The 20911-nt window shown below is 46.3% G+C and overlaps 1 protein-coding gene across 2 annotated transcripts in view; it reads right to left on the reverse strand.

Moving 5' to 3' along the window:
• KY (kyphoscoliosis peptidase) overlaps positions 1-20699 on the reverse strand; it is a 46751-nt gene extending 26052 nt beyond the window's left edge. The window contains exons 1-5 of one of the 2 annotated variants that reach the window (XM_039837211.1): positions 20105-20699; positions 16966-17028; positions 13106-13168; positions 2266-2334; positions 445-507 (exon numbers count right to left, since the gene is read on the reverse strand). In XM_039837211.1, the coding sequence (XP_039693145.1) occupies positions 445-507; positions 2266-2334; positions 13106-13168; positions 16966-17028; positions 20105-20240 (394 nt within the window). In that variant the 5' untranslated portion in view covers positions 20241-20699. The remainder of the gene's footprint in view (positions 1-444; positions 508-2265; positions 2335-13105; positions 13169-16965; positions 17029-20104) is intronic. The other variant, XM_039837213.1, reaches the window with a different exon arrangement.
• Between the last annotated feature and the right edge of the window lie 212 nt (positions 20700-20911).

Raw genomic sequence — 20911 nt, forward strand, 5'->3', positions numbered from 1 at the left:
GAGAAACTGAGGCCTGGGGAAGGAGAGTGAGGGAAAAAAGCAGGATTTGAACCCAGGTCATCTATCGCCCCTTTCAGGGTTTCTTCCCCTGCCCTACTCTGCTTATTCACATGTCTCCTACCTTATATCTGTACTTCATTTAAAGTTAACACAATTCTGGATTCTAATTCTAGTTTCCCATATAATGGGCAACCTTGTTATTGGCGGGGTTTCAGCTTTAGCTTTGGGATTACATCTGGCATGTGAGCTTTTCATTTCTCCCTCTGTGTCCATGGCAGATATTGCTAATCAATCACGAGACTCCTCTCCCCTAAGCCCAGAGGTAGCCTCGTATTCTTAGCACAGTGCCCCAGGGAGCCATTTCCAATTGACTAGAGATTCCCCATGAGGCTAAACCAATTCCCCATCTCACAGAACAGCTCCTGAGAAGTCCCTGCAACTTACCATGGGCATCTTTTCCTCCAGGCTGCCGGGGTCTTGGGTTTCCATTTTTATCACCGTGTAAACCTACGATATTCCAAAGGTCAGAGTAGAGACACTTCAGAAGCAATAAAAATGCAAGCACAGATGATTGTCGGTGTGGTGGTCCTTGCCTCTACCCCACTCTCCTTCTCACAGCCTTCTCGCTCCCATCCCCTGGAGTTCTTGCTGCTGGAATTGCCCTGGACTTCCTGGTAGGGCAGAGGGAAGACTGGGAACCAGGGACGAATAACAAGAAAGACATGTGCAGTCTGTGAGCAGAAGTAGTGTCTCCTCTGACAGCAACACTTGGGATTATTCAGTGGGTCCATCTGGAGCCTTCTGTCTGGCCCTCCTCTACCTTCTCCTGTCATCTTGGAACATAGCTGGGGATGCTGAGGACACCAGTGAATTCACACCAGATAACAGGACAAGAACTCTCCATGGACAGACATGAAAGTGGAGTGAGGGGAAGGTGGTTTATATATAGGAGCTGAAACCCAGAAAGGTCAAGTAATTATTAAATTATTCCCGGGGAAGTTTTGCGGGTAACCAAATCTTATAAATCCAAGATGGTTAAGGCAAAATGGTTGCCAGTAGTTATTAGACTCCATGGGCAATGGGAGAGAAACCCCTCCTGTTGATCTGAAACCAGGTCAGGAAGATGTGGGTGCCTGATGGAACCAGGAAGAGCTGGGGCGTGGGGTGCCAAGGCAGGCTGTTTCATGCCCTTGAAGCCCATGGTAGACTGTAAATATAACAACGGAAGGTTGCAAATGTATGTAGGCCATGAGGAGAAACTGTTGGCCTTTTCTTTCTTGCACCTACATTTTGTTTTTATCTACATTTTTTGGTAGGGTAATGGGGGTTCAAAATAGTAGCTAGTATTTATTGTGTACTCACTACGCCTGGCTTATGCTTTATATTGACTCTCTCATTTAACTTCACATCGATCCTATGAGGGACATTGAATTATTTCCCTCCCTTCATAGATGAAAAAAATAAATCCAAAGGAGAACTTAAGCCACTTGTCTGAGATCACAGGGCTGAGATCTGAATCTGGCCAGTTGACTCCTGGGGCCTGTCTTCTCCTGCCCTCTTGAGACCTTAATTGCTGAGGGCTGCAGGGCCAGGCAGCCATTGAGGACCTGCCTTGGCCTATTGAGTGGACACAGAGAGAATCTGAGCCTTGGCTGTTTGCAGCCTCTGTTCCTTGGCTTGTATTGGCCCAGGCCTTTGTTTAGCCACGAGATGGAGAGATACAGGGAGAGGACCCAGAAGGGAGTGGAAGAAACATCACAGGCCTGGGCCTGGGCCTGTGTGCCTTGCACTGAAGGCAGCCAAGTAGGGTAAGAGCACAAGCCTCAGTAAGACCTGGGTTCTGACCTTCTTCCTAGCTGGTCGCGTAGGCAGTTATTTCACCTTTCTGAGTCTTACTTTGCTGACTTGAAAGTGTGAATAATCCTGGTATATGTCAAAGGGTTAAAAAGTTAATGAACGTAAAGAATTTAGCACTGTGCATGCTATTTTTTAGGCAGTCAACAAATGGCATCTAAAAACAACAACGCTCTTGTGATGAAATTCATCTTTAGCTAAATGCCTTGTGTTACCCACACCTAATTGCAGAATGAAAAGAAAGAGAATCCCCAGCATGAAGCTGTCATGCCTTGTCTCTTACCAGTGTGTAAGTCCAGGTCACTCCTCTCCTTACCCCTAGAAGATGCCTAGGCTGGGCTCTGGACTATTATGTTGCCTACAATCCTCCCTGCCAGCCCTCCATACATGAGCATTCCTGTATGTACATACATTTAGAGAACTTCTTGAGCAGCTGGGGCATGGCGTCTCGAGGATGGACCTCCACAGTTAGCTGTGTCCCTGTAAAGGAATAGGAGGTGACATTCTCAGTCTGATGTTACTAGGAAAGAATGCAATGTCTCATGACAAATGTTTGAATAACAAAACACAATTAGTTTTAGAGCTTTCTTTTGAATATACAAGTAATTTTTGTTTAAAAGAAGAAAAAAAACCCAGCAGTTTCCAGATTCGGGCAAGACTGATAAGCCCACTGAATGCAACTATAAAACTTGGGAAAAAATGCATGGAATAACTATTTGAGGACCCTGTAAAGTAAATGATGGAAAGCAAAATGAGGAAGAAGATTAGAATTTAAAGCATCACCAAATTGGCAGCGAGTTTATCATTCCCCTCCCGCTTTGGTATTACCTGGCTGGACTCAAAGGCAGCCCCAAACCCAGAAGTGCATAATTAACGCAGAGAAAAAATGCTCTAAGAGAACCTCTTCCTTACAGCCTGTGGAGTGAGAAAAAGAACCTCTAAGAGTCAGAGACAGTGCAGGAAATCTCTGATGTTTTTTCATTTCTTTTTTCTGTTATCTGCCCGCTCAGCCCCCAAGAAATTTTGTCAGTAGCAGTGCAGAGTGATGTTGGACAGGCAGGCACCTGTCTTTGAGAGAAGGCACCAGAAAAGCCATGATCCCAAAGAGCGTGGGGGCAAATTCTCATTGTTTTTCTCTGTTCTCCATTGATTGGCTCCAGAAGCAGACACAGTTGTGAGAAGTGCCTGGTAGAGTGGGGGAAACTAAAGCCCCAGGTTTTGGCCAGAGGATTGGGTTGTGAAGAGCCAAGAGCTCAAGAAAACAAATCCGTAAAGTTATGAATAAACTCCTGTGGTTACTTCTGCATAGATGGATCTCATCTATGTCATGCATGCATGGATCTCATCCTAAATATCACACTACAGTCTTTGAGAACTAAACTATGGGGTAGACCAATGCCTAGACTGGCTACTGGGTGGTGCGTGTGCAGGACAGATCTGATTAGCATTACAAAGGGTACAATCCAAAATTACTCAGCATAGGAAGACCCAGGAAAATCTCAATTTGAAAAGGAAAAGATAATCAATGGATACTAACCTCATGATGACACAGATTTTGGAATTATCAGAAAAAGACTTTAAAACAACTATGATAACCATGCTTTAAAAAGTGAGGGCAAACAGCTTGAGATAAATGAAATGATACAAAGTATCAACAAAAAATATTAGAAAATATAAGAAAAAAACATGGAAATTTTAGAACTGAAAAATATAGTAGTTTAAAATATTCTCTGGATATGCTTGATAGCAGAATGGAGATGACAGATGAAGGATTCCGTAAACTTGAAGGTAGATTAGTAGAAATTATCCAATATAAACAACAGAGAGAAAAAGTGAACAGAGTCTCACTGAGCTGTGAGACAATACCTAAAAGTATAACATTCATGTCATTGAAATCTGGAAAGGAGAGGAGAAATAGTGTGGTACAGAAAAAATATTTAAAGAAATAATGAGAGAATAATCAATGAAACCAAAGCTGGTTATTTGAAAAAAATCAATAAGATTGATAAACCTCTAACCAGATTGACCAAAAAAAAAAAAAAAAAAAAAGAGGTATGACACAAATCAGAAATCAAGACACCAATATCAGGAATGTAATGGGTAATATTAGTTCTACAATTTAGATGGAATAGACTAATTTTTTGAAAGCTATAATTAAAACTCACTAAAGTAGTAGATAACCTGAATGTTCCTATATCTGTTTTTAAAATTAAATTTTTAGTTCAAAATCTTCCAAAAATAAACAAACAAATGCCTGACAAACATTTAAAAAGAAATAACACCAATTGTCTATAACCTCCTTCAGAAAACAGAAGAGTAGTGAATACTTCATATCCATTTTATGAGGCCAGAATTAATCTAACACCAAAACCAGACAAAGACTGATAAGAAAAGAACACTTACAGACCAACATTCTTTATAAACACAAAAATCCTCAATAAAATATTAGAAAATTAAATACAGCAATATAGTAAAAGAATAATACAACACAATTGAGTATGGTTTATTTTAGGAATGCAAGGCTGGTTCAATATTCGACAACCAATTAATGTAATTCACCATATTAACAGGCCAAAGAAGAAAATCGCATGATAATATCAATTGATGCAACAAAGGCATTTGACAGAATTGAACATTTATTCATAATAAAATCTTGTAACAAACTAGAAATAGAAGAAAAATTCCTTAATCTGAAAAAGGAAATCTACCCAAATTCTACGGCCGATAGCATATTTAATGATGAAAATTGAATTCTTTCCCTCTGAGACTGGGAACAAGGCATGGATCTCCACTCTTATTGCTCCTAATAAACATTGTACTGGAAATACTACCCCGTGCAATTAAACAAGGAAAATAAATAAAAGTCAAATAGAATAGAAAGGAAGAAATAATATCCTCATTCACAGATAACATGGTTGTCTACACAGAAAATCCCAAGGAATCTACAATAAAATTCCTAGAACTAATAAGTAAGTTTAATATGGTCACAGGATACAAGATCAGCAAATTAATTATATTTACATTGCAATAAATGATTGAAAGTGGAATTTAAAAATTGCTATTTCCCATAGCTCACAAAATTGAAATATTTAAATATAAATCTAAAAAAAGTACAGAAACTGTATCCTGAAAACTACAAAATATGATCAAACTAATTTTAAAAAGACTTAAATAAGTAGGGGAGACATACCATGTTCAAAATTGGAAGATTCAATATTACTGAGTTGCCAATCTCCCTAAATTGATCTATAGATTTAATGCAATTTCAAACTCCTTGGAGGAATTTTATAGATTGTAAAAAAGGCAAGGTGATTCTAAAATTTAGATGAAAAGATACAGCAACTAGAGTAGCCAAACCAATTTTGAAAACAAAAATTTGGAGGACTCCAACTATCTGATTTTAAGATGTGCTACCATAAAGCTACAGTAATCACAATAATGTGATATTGGTAAGGGAGTAGATACATAGATCAACAGAATATAATAAAGAGTTAAGAAATAGACCCACACAAATTTGGCAACTTAATTTTTTACAAAAGTGTAAAGACAATCCAACTATAAAGTAGGTAAAAGAACGGATGTTTCACCAAAAGAAAGATGGCAAATAGCACATGAAAAGATGTTCAACATGATTAGCCATTAGAATGAAAAATAAGCCACAACGGGATATCATACTTATTAGAAGAACAATAATAAAAACTAGTGATAATACTATATGCTGACAAGGTTGTGGAGAAACTGGATTTTTTTGTACATTGCTGCTAGTATTATAAAATGGTACAGCCACTCTGGAAAATACTTAGGCAGTTTCTTATAAAACAAAACATATAGTTAATGTATGACCCAACTATTACACTCTTGGACTCTTATCCCAGAGAGATGAAAATTTATGTTCGCACAAAAACCTATACACAAATGTTTACAGAAGCTATATTCATAATTACCCCAAATTGGAAACAACCTCAATGTACTTCAGTGGGTGAATGGATAAATACCCCGTAGTGCATCCATATCAAGAAATATTTTTCATCAACACAAAGAAACTCTTAGGAGTAATGAGAGGCTGTGACTACAAAGAGTCTGCACAAGAGAATTTTGGGGGTAAGAGAACTGCTCTGTATTCTGATTGTGATGATGGTTACATAAATCTATGCATGTATTAAAACTCATAGAACTCTACACCAGAAAATTCTATTTTACTGTAAGTTAATTTAAAATAAAATAAAAAAATTTAAAAAACCCATCAGAATAAAAAAGCCCAAGCAGAATTAAAACAAAAACTTGGATGATACAGAAAAATATAAAATAGAAATTGAAAATCCAAAATAGGATTACAGTAAACATGCTTTTGTAACCTATTTTCATCATTTAACACATCAGTGAAAGTAGCCACATGTCATCATTTTACACGGTTACATAGTACTCTATTCTATAGGTGGTTTATAATCCATATAAGTAATCCTTTTTTGGTTGGATAATTAACTTTTCCTGAATGTTTTGCTATTATAAGCAGTAATGCAGTAAACATTCTGATACACACCTCTTTACATACTTTTCAAATCAGTCTCTTTGAATAAATTCTTAAATATAGATCAAAGGGTATGGAGATTTTTGAGGCTTTTGTTCAATATTGGAAAAATTTCCTCATGAATAATTTTAGCAGTATATGATTATACCTACAGTGCAAGAGAATGCCCACTTTGCTCATTCTTACTGTGTCTGATTGCAAAATTGGCCACAGTACTTCGTACTTCCTCCCAATGAGAAGCATTTTGTTCTGTCCATTGAATTTGGGCTGGCCTTATGACTTGATTTGGCCAGTGAGCATGTGGTAGGAGTGATGTCGTGCAAGCTCTGAGCCTAGGCTTCAAGAGTCTTTGCAGCTTCCAGTTTCATTCTTGGGATTCCAGCCACAACCACCATGTGAATGAGTCCAGGCTAGCTTTCTGGAGGATGAGAGACCAAATGGAGCAAAACAGAGCCATCTCAGGTGAAGCCACCCTAGATCAGCTGGTCTCCAGCCAACTCTCTAGCTGACCGCAACACATGAGCAAGTCCAGCCAAGGCCCATGATCAGCTGGGGGTGGCTCAGGAAAGAACACCCGGCCAATCTGCTGACTTGTGAGCCGAGAAATGCTTATTGTTTTAAGTCACTGAGTTTTCGAGTGGTTTGTAATGTAAAAATAGATCACTAATACCCTCACTGACATTTGATTTTTATCAATTCTTTAAACTTTTGTCAATGAATATGCCACCTTGTTTTTGCATATTTTAGTGTAGTGTTATTAATATATTTATTTGCCATTTTTAAATTCTTATATTTTATGACTTGTCTATTTTCCTACTGATGTAATATTTTTTTCCTTATTGATTTTGTAAGAGCTCTTTTTATTAACCCTTTGCCTACTAAACATGTCACAATTATTTTTCAAAGAATAACAATACGGACTTTCTTGTGCAGCTCATAAACTTGCTCTGCAAGCCAAAGAGAATAATTCCCAATTTAAAAAGATACAGTGGGGTTTCTGAACCATTACTTTGAATGGGTTAACATTCGTGTTGAGTGTAATTTCTAGCACATTCACTGTCAAATAAAATCTGCCTGTGGCTTTCTAACTAAGACATTAAGCATTTCAAAGAGTTCAAAGCATGATTCAGCTCTGGTCTTAGGATAGGATCTGGCGCCATCACCATCAGCAGCAAAGACTTCCTGTGTGTCTTCCCATGATGCATGAGGCCTGGGCCTATTCTCCTTTGTCTCCCCACTTTCCACCTGAAATACCCTCAGGAGTTTTTCAAAGGAGGTGCCAAGCTGTACCTTGTGAAAAAAGGAATTGAGAAATATGCCCACTCTCTCCTATTTTGTAAGGCACAATACACAATGATCTGACAAGACCTGAAGCAAAGAAGTCTATCTGACCCAGTACTATATTGTCAAACACAATTTGGAAAATGCTTGGCTGGAACAGTCTCCAGAAACTTAGAGATGCTGCAAAACTGAACGACTTGTTGGTTTATGGTTCAACAACCAACAACCTCTTCCCCAAACTTCTAACGTCCAGGTACTTCCAACTACTCTCAATTCATCCACGTCTCTTTGTCAAAAATGAGGGAGCTGAGAAATAAAATACTGTTAAAGCCTTTCCAAGGGTGGATGTTGAGGTAGTCTCACATGCTGAATGGAGCCCTGGCGTGGAACCCCACCCATCAATGTTTCTAATCTCTTTTCTCCTTCCTGCACCCCCTCTTCTCTTTCTCCTCTTGGAGCTGACAGGGTCCGATGTCCAACCTCCTCCTGAGTCCCACTTCCTGGTTCTCTATCAAAGGGCTGCTGCTGACTGGCACTCCCCTGAGAAAAACTGCAAAGCTCCTGGCCTCCCTGATCTGTGTGGGAGTGTGAGCCCCACTCTCATTCACAGGGTTTTAGTAAGGGTACTTCTGGGAGGCTTCTCTGCTCCCGGAACTGGGTCTGGGCCTGGCCTGCCATCTGCAGGTGAGCAGCACTCACAGTACAGCCCCATGCTTTCTTAACATGTAAAGTGGTAAGAGTTTGCCGACTATAGCATTCCTGTATCAAAGAAAACTCTTAATTTAAGGGAAAAAAATTAATCTGACCAATCTCCAGTGATAATAGAATGGAACATCATTTGGAGCAAAATTTAAAATAAGATCTAAATCCTAAGTGCAGTCAGATACCGTTACACTAATCTTAACCAAATCAAAGGAAGCCCTTCTTGGGAGTTTAGGTCACCCGCTGTTTCTCTGAGAGCACCAGTACCTCGTTCTACCAGTCGTCACCCAAATAATATTTCTGAAGCTGCAGTTTTGACTGTCTTAGTGAAAGTGTATTAGTGATTATTCTCTGCTACCCCTAAGAAGTGACTCTAAGGCCATTTTCCCAGACGCCATTGGCTCTGCTTCCTTTTCCCTATCCTCTCAGAAGTGAGATGCAGCAGGCAAGTCCAACACGTCCGTGTACTGCCTCTTACCCAGTCCGGAGAGTTCTCCCACCTGACAGCCTCTCTCCAGGTCTCTCAGGTTTGAATTAGGATCTGTCTAAAAGCCTAATGTGCTCAGAATACCTAGTACAGAGATGGCAAACAGATTTTGTGTTGTTCATTAACTCTGACTGATTGGAAGTGGCTTCTTAGAGCACTGATCAATTAGCAAAGACTGTCATGCATGTGTATGTATAAATGTATTGTGTGTGTGTGTGTGTGTGTGTGTGTGTGTGTGTGTGTAGGGAATGAGAGATTCATGTCAGGTACCTGCCATCATTGACTCTAGGTGTTCATTAACTCTTTCCATTACTGGCTGTCACATTTACATCCTAGATTCTTCACCTTGGAATATTTTCCTGTGGTAGCCGAGCACCAGGAAACCTTAGCTAAAGCATTTGTAAATTTAAAAACACTCTTAGACTCTGTCTAGGTTTTTGCTCAGGGTGCGGTAGTCAGCTTTAATGTAGGGCATGATGAGCTCTGACATCCCACTAAAGCATGTTAGATGGCGACGGGACAGTCCAGCTCTGGACAACGCTCACTGGGTACTGCCAGACATGGTATGAAAGCCTCGTTCAGCAGCCCTAGATATGAGATGACAACTGAAGGTGCCAGAGCTCAGGGCTGAGACCCTTGGGACACCGGCCGTGGTGTGTGGTGAAGGCCATCTCTTGTGGCCCTAACTGACCCAGCTTTCACTGGGCTCTTGAAAACACAGGGTCATTCATAATTCCTTCTGCAGAGTGGAGCTCCACAGAAATGTGGCAATTTGACCTAGTGCACGTGTGATCAGAGAAGGCACAGAGTATCTGCATGGGGATGAGGATGGAAGACGTGGAAGGATGGAAACCTCAACAGAAAACTGACTTCTCAAGTATAACTTTCGAGGCCTGAAGCCGAGGGAACACTCTCCTCTTATTCAACCTACACACCCATTACAGATGCTTTTGAAGCCCCCTTCCTTGTGAAGATCCAAGATTCCAATGATCTTTTGTCACCTATTGTATCAAATCTACCACTGGATGACAAGATAAGGAGGGAAAAAAGCTGAACCATTCTGAGTGACAGTTCTGATGGAAATCTTGGATTTCTTGTCTGGCGGGGAGGTATGAGGGCTGTTACACCCAACAGCCCTTGATGGAAGGTGAGAGAGGTGCGGTGTATGGTGGAGTAGTTAAGCCCACTGGCTTTAGAAGTGCAGACATGGGCTTAACTTCCAGACCTGGTGTGTGCCAGCTGTGTAACTTCAGGCAAATTACTAAAACCTCTCTGGCCCCAGTTTCTCCATCCGTAAAATGGGAGGATAACCTACACAGAAGGTGGTTGTGGGATTAAATGAGGTAAGCCGCAAAAGAGGCTTAGGTCCCAGAATGGCCCATACCAAGTGTTCCCTCTGGGGCACTGCCGTTATTGATATAAAGCTGCTCTAGAGCTGGTGTGGGTCACAGAACTGAACTCATGAGTTTTGCAGCTCCCTGGATGAGTAGGAAGGTGGTACACAAAACAATGATTTCCTTGGTCACTATTAGCACGTACGTGTTTGCTTGGCACTGGCACCAACCTCAACAAGGCCGAATCCAAATGTTTCACCTTCCTTCCCCAAAATGCTCCTCCTACATGTCCCCCATCTCCGTCCTCAATCTTAAACCTTGGTTTCCCTCTTTTACACCCCAAACGCACACCATGGGAAAACCTCTCTGCCTGGTTTACCACACTGCCAACTAAGGGGTCTTCTTGCATCCACACTTGCCCACTTGTTTACTCTCATATTTAAAACCATCTAATAGTTTCCAATCACACTCAGGTTAGAAGCCAGCATGATCTTCAAGATCTGCCCTGTGTCATCTCTGACTCATCTCGCTACCCCTACCTTGACTACGCCCCTCCAGTCACAGTGACCTGCTTACAGCTCCCTCAACTTGCCAGGCAAGCTCCTGCCTCAGGCCCTCAGGCCCTGTGCTCCCTCTGCTGGAAGCTCTTTCCCAGATGCCCATATGGCTTGTTCCTTTACCTCCTCCCTTACTCAAATGTCACTTTCTCAGGGAGGCCTTTCTCAACTATTCTATTTTAAATTGTCCCCTGTGGTAGGCTGCATAATGGCCCTTAAAGATATCCGTGTCCTAATTCCAGGAACCTGTGAATGTTATTTAATATACCAGAGGGGATTTTGCAGATGTGATTAAGTTAAGGATCTGGAGATAGGAAGATTAGCCCGGATTATCTGGGCGGAAACAGAGGCAGAGGGAGATTTAACTGCTTATGTGGGGAGAAGGCAATGTGACAATGGAAGCAGAGATCGGATTGATGCAGCTACAAGTCAAGGAATATCAGTAGCCTCTAGAAACTAGAAGAGGCATGGAACAGATTTTCCCCATGAGCTTCCGAAAGGAACCTGCCTTGCTGACATTTTGACTTTAGCCCAGTGAGACTGATTTGAAAGTTGGGGTCTCTGGAACTATCTAAGAGAGTAAACTTGGGTTAAGTCACCGAGTTTGTGATAGTTTGTTATAGCAGCCATAGGAAACTAATACACACCCATATGCATACATACCCACTCCCTATTCTCCTTCCTGCCTTATTTTCTCCTCCAGATGTAGCTGACATCCTATAATTTACTTGTTAGGTTCATCTATCTCCCTACGTAGGGTGTCGGTACCATAGGAACAGGAGGCCTTGTCTGTTTTGTTCTCTAATGGATCCCCACTGCTGGCATCAGGAACTGCTTTATGTGGAATGAATGGGCCAATATTAGTGTGAACTCTGCCCCAAAGAGGGGCGGCCCCATCTGTTGCTGTGGCCCAGGTTCTTTCAGGACATCGCCGGGCCAGCCCATCCCAATCTACACAGGAGTCCCTCCTTCTGCCAAGGCTTCCCTCCTTCCTGTCTCTCTAGAAGCCTGGAACGCTGGGCGGTGGTGAGTGGCACACATGAATGGTGCATGTGAGCTGGGGTGTGGCGTGCAGCTCTGGTGACTGGCAGGCCCATCTGCCTGCAACACAGGGGAGGCAGTGCAGTGTGGAGGTCTGGCCCGAGCACCCTGCTCGGGGACTGTCGCATCCCCAGTCTCAGCTTTCTCATGTGTTAACTGGAATAACGCCATGACCCCATCAAAAGGTATGGCCAAAGCTAAGTGAAATAAGTGGTCAATAATCCTCTCTCATTTTAGCGAGATTGTGCTTATTCTTATTTGGTGGCCAGCTGTGTACTGCTTCCATTTCAGAGAAGCAGAGGGGCCTGGGCTTGTCCTTGTGGTGCTCAGGATAGGTGGCAGGTTGCATGCAGCCCATTGAGTGGCTCTGGGGCCTGTCTTGGATCTACTGTCCCAGGAATTCTGGCCTAAAGGGATACTGACCCAGAACTCCAGGAGAGCCGGCTGCCTTGTGCTGGTAACCATGCCGACAGGCTTTTCCTAAACCTGTTTCAGAGAGCAGTTCCCCAAGGTTCCAAAACCTCTAGGGCCTCCAGAAGACTTTTGCTTCCAGGGAGCCACCCCTGTCCCCTGGATGCCATCAGATAATCTTCTTACAGGTTAAGACAACAATGCTGAGAGCATTGGTGGTGAAATCTTTAGGCCTAACTTTTGGGAGCTCTCAGACACCAGGCCCTGGGTCTTCAATGTGGAGCAGAAAACCGAGCAGGGGTGGAGGGATCTCTACCCTGGCCCAGTCCCCAGCCAGAGCAGGGGAGCTCTACTGCTCCACATGAGCCACAGGGGGAGGCTGGTTTCCAGGGGGCTGTGGAAGCAGCGCTGTGTGAAGGTTAACAGCTGAGGCCTTGTGGTGGTTGTGGGGAGGTCAACTGCCCAGCTCTGAATCTTGCCGGTCATTCGATCATGGACACATGACAACCTTTCCAAGCCTCAGTTTACTCGTCTGTAAAATGAGGATTCTAGGAGTACCAATCAAACAGGATTGTTGTGAAGTTTAATTTACATGAGAATAATCATGTAAATGGCTTGGTAGAATGCCTGGCACATGGTTAGTGCTCAATAAATGTTATATATATTGTGATGGCAATGAGGGGGAGGATGATGACACCAGTGGGTTCTGTTGCCCAAAGACTTTATTTCTCACCCCACGATACCATGCAGCCTCTCACTGCTTCCTGTGGGATGTGAGAAGAGGGAAAAGAGGCTCCAACACCCATGGGGCAGAGAGGACCCTGCTCCCCATAAGTCTGTGCTCTGCAGTCGGCTGTCTCTGGCAAACAGGAGCCAGAATACAGGTCATGGCTAGTTGCGAATCCCTTACCTTGGTTGTCATAGGAAGTGATGACCTGGGTCTGCTGAGGGTGCTGCTTCTCCGCCAGGTGTCCTATTTAAGAAAGACAGAGAGACCTGCAGTGACCACTGGGATCACAGTGGAATTTCCCCCGGCAGAGCTGGGAGCTGTGTACGTCTGCAAGAAAGGCAGGCTGATGGGCGCCAAGCTCATCCCAGGCCTGGCTTTAACATATGCACACTCGTGTGCACAACCCACAGCATGCACACACAGGAATTAGCATAGTGATACTTGAGCGCAGAGGCCAATGACTGGGAGCGCTCTGCACGCACCCTCATGCCTCTCAGCAGGTGTCAGCACAGGCTGGGTTTCTTCACGAGAAGCCAGGGACACCTCCATGTTTAAGTAACCACAACTCCGGACTTTGGTGTCACCAGGCACAATCCCGAAAGTGCATGGGTATGCCTGACATTCCTACCTTTGTGTGGAGTGGCCTGAGGGGTTCCTGTCCTGATTTTACAGCTGGGAGGCCCACAGCTTGGACTGGTAACTTTTTGCCAGATCCTGCGGTCAGGAAGGGTCAGACCTAGGACTTGAACTCCTAGTCTCCTGACTCCTAGTTCTGCCTCTTGTCTCCGTCTGAGAAGAATGGGAGCAGCTTGCCTCCTGCTTCTAGCCTAGGACTTGGGGTAACTTGCAGTTTGGTTCAGTTTTACATTTGCAGGGCACCCACTATATGAAAGCTTTCTCCACCAATTAGAGTTATTTACGTCCCTGGGACACAGAGCTTCCCCGAGCCTGGTGGGGTCAGGCTGCTGTGTAGAGATGCCCCATTCCTACTGTAGGCCATGAATGGGAGCCACAGGCTTAGCTGCCCCTCCTACCAGAAATATCACCTTTCCTACATCTCTCCCTTTATAGCTGCTGCAATGAGCTGGTCTCGCTGAGGTTACCTTGAATCTTTGCTTCAGAGGGGTGGGAGGGTGGGGCTGAGAAGGGCTAGGGCTGTGGCAGGTGGAGGTTTCCTTTCTGCTACCATCCTGGCCAGCCATCTTCTCCCGTGGCCTTCAATTGGTCTGCAGAAAGGCTGTCAGGCCTTTCACTGTAAGTGCTCACTGGGACCAGTGCCTGGGCCTGGAAACAAGCAAGCCTCTAGGGCACGGGACTGACCAGGTTCCATTTGGATGACATCTCTTGTGTACCCTACCAGATCTGCTATTCAGTGCTTCCCATGCCTGGGGCCACGTCATGGTGGGTGAGTGGGACACTGAGCTGGGCTGGGCTTTCTATCCATCTGGCAGGGTCTTGCCCTGGAGAAATCTGCCTGCTCCAGCCTTCTCCTATGAGCAGGCCAACCAGGACCCTTAAACCCTGGTCTGTGATAAGTTGTTTGGCTGAAGTTCCAGGTCCACAGGAGCTCTACCCAGGGTGATGCGGTACCCTGAGTTGGAGTTCCAGGCCAGACTCAGCTAGGACAGGGAGGCCACCTCCTGTGGGCATAGCTGGCTGCATTTCTGCTCTGCTGGCTGAGGGAAGAAATAGGATATGGGAAGGGAATCCTCAAGGAGGGCGATTAGCTGGCATAGCTGTTGTGGGGTATTTATAGTCAGGGCTGCACAATTGGTTTCCCTGTAGCTGTGGGGCGTCAGTCCCTGTGCTGCTAGGCAGACTTCAACCAGGAACAAGGAAAGCAGCCAATCACAGCAGGGGAAACCCGTTGCTGGACAAGCTGGGGGCAGGGTGGCTCAGCCCAAACACCAGCTGTTTGGAAAAGTTTGGAGCACTCCAGGCTCCCCCACCATCCCGCCCCCTGTACACCCCCAGCCAAAGGAGTGCACAGGGCAGCAAGAGGGGGCACATGTGCCCTTTTGGATCAACCCCATGTTCAGCCACATTTGTGCACACTCCACCAGCACAAGCCTTCAGCTGCTTCCTTCTCAGATGAACATGCCATCCAGTTTCCAGGGCTGAGCGGCCTGCTGGTTACCAGGGCCGGTGTCCTGAGCACTAGCAAGGCAAGTATGTACCCACAATCTCGCCATCAGAAAACGCAGACAGAAGCTATAATTTTAATTTCTGCATGTATATAAGTGTGCCATTTGAAAAAGAAATAAAATTTTACTTTAAATTACATATATTGGTAGAGTGGTGGAACCGTCATCTTTTCCAAGTTCAAGGCCTCTGTGGAGCCTCTCTCCACCCCTGCATTTACCTGAAACTCTCAGTTTTTGCAAAAACTATTTTAATCATCCCCTTTGATGGCTGACGCATTATACTAAGACCCACTTCATGCCTTTTAGAAGAGTCTTGTAATAGTTACTGGGTCCCTTTGTGTTTTGTTGTATTTTTCCATTAAACTTCCTCCAAACCAGGAACCCTGCAGATGGTGAAAAGAGGATGCATTCAGTATATTTCAATCCTCTGCTGATGGAACAGCATGCCCGAGAAGACATAGATGGATTTCAGACAACTCAGGCAAGGTAAGGGACAGCAACAAATGAGGATGGTACATCTCTTCCCTGTCACTGCAGCCCAGTTGTCCGCTTACTCACTCACACAACTGGCCTGGCCGGGAACATATGCCTGCATGGGCTGCTCTGCGTTTCTGTGACTGACATGTCTCTGGAGATATGATTCTTATCTTAATTTTGATGAGCCTGAAGCATAGTTTCACTAATTTTGGTGTCTGCTTCAGGAGAGCTAGAGCATGTGCATAGCAAGGTTAAGGAAGCTATCTCACCCATGCACGTCCGTCGGTTGGGACTCAGAGGGGTGGTCCCTGGGACAGCGTATCTTGAGGATAACTCATCCCCAGGCACAGGGTAGAGAACACGAGCAAGCTCTTCGCTTCCAGGATGTTGAGACGCAACTTCAGTGAATGGTATTATGATTACAATAATTTTAATGTCGCCCTATGAGGGCAGGGGTTCTTGACTGTACTGGCCACTGTTTCATCCCTAACAATTAGAACCTTGCCTGGCACAAGGTAAGCACTGTAGACCTTTACTGAGGTAATGGATGAATGAATTTCCTTTTAGAACTCCATCCTTCCCTTTTGTTACTATCAGAAGAATGGCAGAGCGTAGCTGTTCAGTCTTGCTTAATTGTGGTCCTGTTTCCCTATTTGTGGAGGGTCATGGAAGGTGGTTCCTTCACACTGACATCTGATGAATCAGCCATCTGATCTGGAGTCTGACTGAGCCCCCCATTGGGGCTCTATGAGTGCCCCAATTCCTTATTAGAATTCTCACATGCCCACAGTGCAGTTACGCTGATGTTTATTCCTGGAGGCTGGTCTAATGGATCCCTGAAGGGCACAGAATAAGGCCCAGTATAGCTGGTCCTTGCATAGAATTCTCAGATCTTGAGCCTGCAGGGGACAGGCACCTGGCACCATAGAAGAGGTTTTGGAAGGTGACTTCTCTCAGATTTTATTGTGTTCTGGGTTCCAGGCCAGTAGGGTGCCACTGGCATCTCCCAGGCTTCAAGTAATACTGGTCCAAGGCAAGCTGTTGTCCTCTCTATTCAGAAAAATCTTCAAAAGACGGATGACCTGCATGACAGTACAGCCCCACTTCTGTGGGAACACACCCAAACCTCACTTTGCCAAATGATGCAAGTCTTCCCTGAAGCTCACCGAGAGAACAAGTGAGTGCTCAAGCTTATGGCACTGCCCTTTCTCCAGCCTCCAGGAAATCGGGGTACCTGATGCCAGGGAAAACTTTCCATGCGCACAGTGGCCCCGGAGGCCTGGCTGAGCCATGAGCAGCCACTCTCAGAGTGGTTAGATGTCTAGAGCCAGTATTCAACAAGTGAAACCCAATGCTTCCAGTCATTTCTCAATGTGATGAATTCCAGAGATTAGAAAATAAAATGAAAAGAGAATTTACCATACAGGTCATTTCCTTCTAATTTCTGCCATTTCTGGATTCCGTTTCCAACGGCTTGGAGTCCTGTGAAATAACAAGGACCGGCGTGAGGCTCTCTGCGGTGGAGAGACCCAGGCCCAGCGAGTGATGTGCCAGTTGCAAACGTATCTGGATTAACGTGAGTGGCGTAACTTGGTTCTCCAGGGAGCTGAGGGAGGCTGCCCATGAATGAGATGCCCTTGGGAGCATGAATGCAACCCTCACCATTGAAAAACATTTTAAAAACCCCACTAAAACAGTAGTTTTCAAGAAGGGTGGGGTTGGCTATCAGGATCATCCACGGAGAATTTTCACAATACAGATACTCATTTTTCACTACCACATCTCCACCGCATAAATATGGAAGCATTATTGCAGAAAACGTTTGCCATTCATCTTGCCTGCCTATTTCTGGGTGTGCCACTTGATGGGTGTAGGGTGGGGTGGGCAAAGACTGCCTATCCTTGTGTTAATTGAAAGTGATAGCTGCCTGCTCTCTTAGCCTCCCTTGCAGCTACGGCGTGGACATGTGTGGGCCGGGCATGGCTAGTCAGTGGCACCTGTGTCCATTTCCATCTTAGGAGCTGGTGAGGCAACAGGAAAAAGAAGGGACGTGCTCTCTCTCTCTTTCTTTCTGGTGCTGGCTGGAAGTGGTGGCTGCGAGGTCGAGATCCTGGCAGAGAACTGGTGTACGTTCTGACAGTTGGAGCAACTGCAATAGAATCAAGTTCCTGGTGTGAAAGGAGCACCTAGTGCTCCTTGGCGGCAGCGGAGGTTTCCTCACCAAACCGGCTTGCTGAGCAGCTTATGGTGCTGTTCGTGACAGCTCAGCCTTGATCCTGCTTCTCCAGCCCTTTCAACCACTCCAGGGCCCCCAGTCCCTTTTTCTGCAGAGCCCTCTACAGTCTGGGACTTACCACATGGAGTCCTCAATGACTCACTTGTAGAGTGGAATGAGCATATCACATTGACTTTGGGGATAAACCCAAGACTTCAAAACTCTTTCAGACTTGGTGCAGGAAGCTTTATGCTGCCTCCTCCTCGGCCAAGGGAATACCTGAGACGTGCTGAGAGCCTCCAGGAATATTTTTGAGAAGCACTGTTCCAAGGGAATGAATGGGAAAATACTAGGGCCCTGGAGAAAGGGGAGAAAGCACCTGTTGGCCTTGCAGCCCAAATCCCCTGGTGCACACGCTCCTTGCCTCCTGTCCCTCTGACTCTTTTCTGCCACAAGGACACAGCAGAAAGCCACCTGGTCACATCTTCACTCTGTCCTCTGCATGGTGACAGTTACTGAGCTCAGGCTCTCTTTTGCAGAGCTGAGGACCTGGAGTGGGAAGGAGACAGGAGGAGACGCCTAGCAGTGGGCATGGACACGTTTTGGATCTTGTGCACCAACAAGAGGCCTTGGAACAAGCTTGTCTTGCTCAGCATTTCCCCTCCTTGGGCTGTGTGGGCCTGTAAGCTGGCTCTTAGCAGGTCTCTCCCTTTTCTCTTTCTTGAGAAAATATTTGGAGAAAAATATCAGCCGAAAAGCCTTAGCAAGCAGCGTCTTCTTTCCCTAAGTCATGGTCATGCGTGTGGAGTACGTTGGTCTGGAGTCATATAGGGTCTGTGGCAGGTGTCGGACACCTCCCAGAGCAGTGCTGATCCCTGACATTTCGGGGCTTCTTCGTGTTCTTCGCCTTCTCTAGTGACAGAGCCTTTAGAAGAGATGTGATCAGAGCAGCGGAAGGAGGTGCGACTTATGGGCTGACCCAGAGCTGTGCCTCTGGGGGGCCTTCTGGCCATGCCACACACTGGGGAAGGCCTTCTGGATTGCAGTGTGTGAAGTAGTGCTGTCTCATTTCTATCCAGGAGCTAATGGCCTCTGCCCATTTCCTCATTACAAATACCCTGGAGCAGGCATCTCCCCTTCTTCCAGGAACAGCTCTGAGAACTCGGAAACTAACCAACCCAAACAACTGCTGGTCCCCAAATTCCTCCCGAGACCGAAGTACCTGTCAACATTCTCAGCTCTTCAGAATCTATTTCTTTCCTCTGCCTGCTTCCCCAAGGGGTCACCAGGAATTGTAGGGCAGCTCCAGCCTGTTTGGCTGGTGGAGGCAAGGCTGTCCATGGCACCATGACTTGAGTGAGGCAGGTGGAAAGTGAATGTTCAATGTGCACAGAGGCTCTGGGGACAGAAGAGCTGGGGCAGACTCCGAGGAGCTCCGAGGCTGGAGTGGAGGCGGGAGGCAGAAGTAATTTTACTGCGTAGGCTGTGGAGCGTTACTCCCAAGGCATGGGCGCAGTCAGCCTAGTGCACACAGAGACCACTCCGCCAGGGCTCCTGAGGGCTTTCTCCTAGACCCCAAAACAGGAGGTTCCCAGACTTCTGAGGGGCTTTTTAATCTCCATTATTATCCATCTGTACCCTCTTCGCGTCGTGTCCTCTCCTCTGAAGAATACAGAGGCCTAAGACCTGCTTTCCACATCACGCTATAAACAGTTACTTTATCTTTCCAGTCTACCCTTCCTCAAAAAGTCCGTAGGAAAGGAAAATTAATAGATAAGTTAAGGTGGGGAGAGCAGATTTCAAACCTCATCCAATCTATGCCTATGTGCCCTTTACATCTTTTATGCCTTCTGCAGGAGGGGTGGAGAGGGCTCAAGAAAGGGAAACTGAGGACACGACTTGCGCAAGGACACCAAGGGAGATCCCCATCATCAAATCTGACTCAGCACACAGATTCCCCTGGGTCCCCTGCACTCTGCATGTGCCATGTAGGGAGCAGGCTTCGGCCACCCAGGGGTCAGGCCTGAGGCTCTGGTCCCCTCCTTTCAGGGCATCTTCCAACCCTGATCTGCACCTTTCAGATAGTGGCTGCAGGAAACTGGCTGCCGGGAGTGACAGAAGCACCCACAGGCCTGCGCAGGGAGTCAACCCGGGGCAATCACGGGGCTGCGCGTTGCCAAGGGACGCCAGAGCCACAGCGTGGAGGCGCAGGCAGCCAGGGGGAGAGGGTCGGTGTCGCTGACCTCGTTCGGGGGCGCGTGGGGCGTCCCCCGGCAGGCTAGTACTTAGGTGAGGAGGCCAAGGTGCCAGGGGCCGCCGGGGGTCGGGCCGGGCGCGCTTTACCTCCTCTGCGCTGCGGCAGCGCGCCCGGGTCCGCCTGCAGGTCCGAGTGCGTGCCCTGCGCAGCGCGCCGCTTCTCCGAGTGCACGATCAGCAGCATGTCGATCGACACGGCGTTGTTATCCTTCTTCAGCTCCATGGTGTCACCTCACTCCCCGCCGGCGCGCCGCGGCCGCTTCCGAGGCTGCCTGCGCTGCAAATGGCCCCGTGCGCGCCGCTGGTCGGCGCGGGAGACGGCGAGGGCGCGGGAGAGGGCGCTCCCCCGCCGCCGAGCCGCTGCGCGCCGCGTTTCGCTGACTCTGCCAAACACGCCATTAGGGCCCGCCCGGGAGTGCGCTCCCCTAATGAAGTGGCTCTAAGTCACCTTTGAAAGGAAATCCCCGGCTGAGCCCAGACCTGCACCGAGGCCACTGCAGGCAGAGGCCACCAGCCCCAGAGCCTCCTGTCCCGCGTCCCTGCTTATCGCCCCCAGCGCTGAAAACGCGGGTCCGGGGCTCCAGGACTGCCGGCTCGGCGCGCCTCAACCCCACCGTCTCGGGGATGAGGGGTGGTTCCCCAAGAGGGCCCGAAGCAGACCTCTGAAAGCCACGGCAAATACAGAATCACGCAGAGCTGCCAACAAGTGAGTCAGATCAGGAAAAGGAAAAAAAAAAAAAAAAAAAACCAAACAGCAAGCGGGATCTAGATTAAATTGTCAAGTGTGGAGAAATTGGCCGAGTTTTGGCCTTAGCTACACTCCTTCCCTGGGTGGGTTTTGGAGATTTACAACTTCCAAAACCTCTGAGGGAGGTAGATGAGGTGTTGGGGTCA

Source organism: Pteropus medius, unplaced genomic scaffold (assembly GCF_902729225.1).
Source record: "Pteropus medius unplaced genomic scaffold, Ma_sr-lr_union100, whole genome shotgun sequence".
Taxonomy (NCBI): Eukaryota; Metazoa; Chordata; class Mammalia; order Chiroptera; family Pteropodidae; genus Pteropus; species Pteropus medius.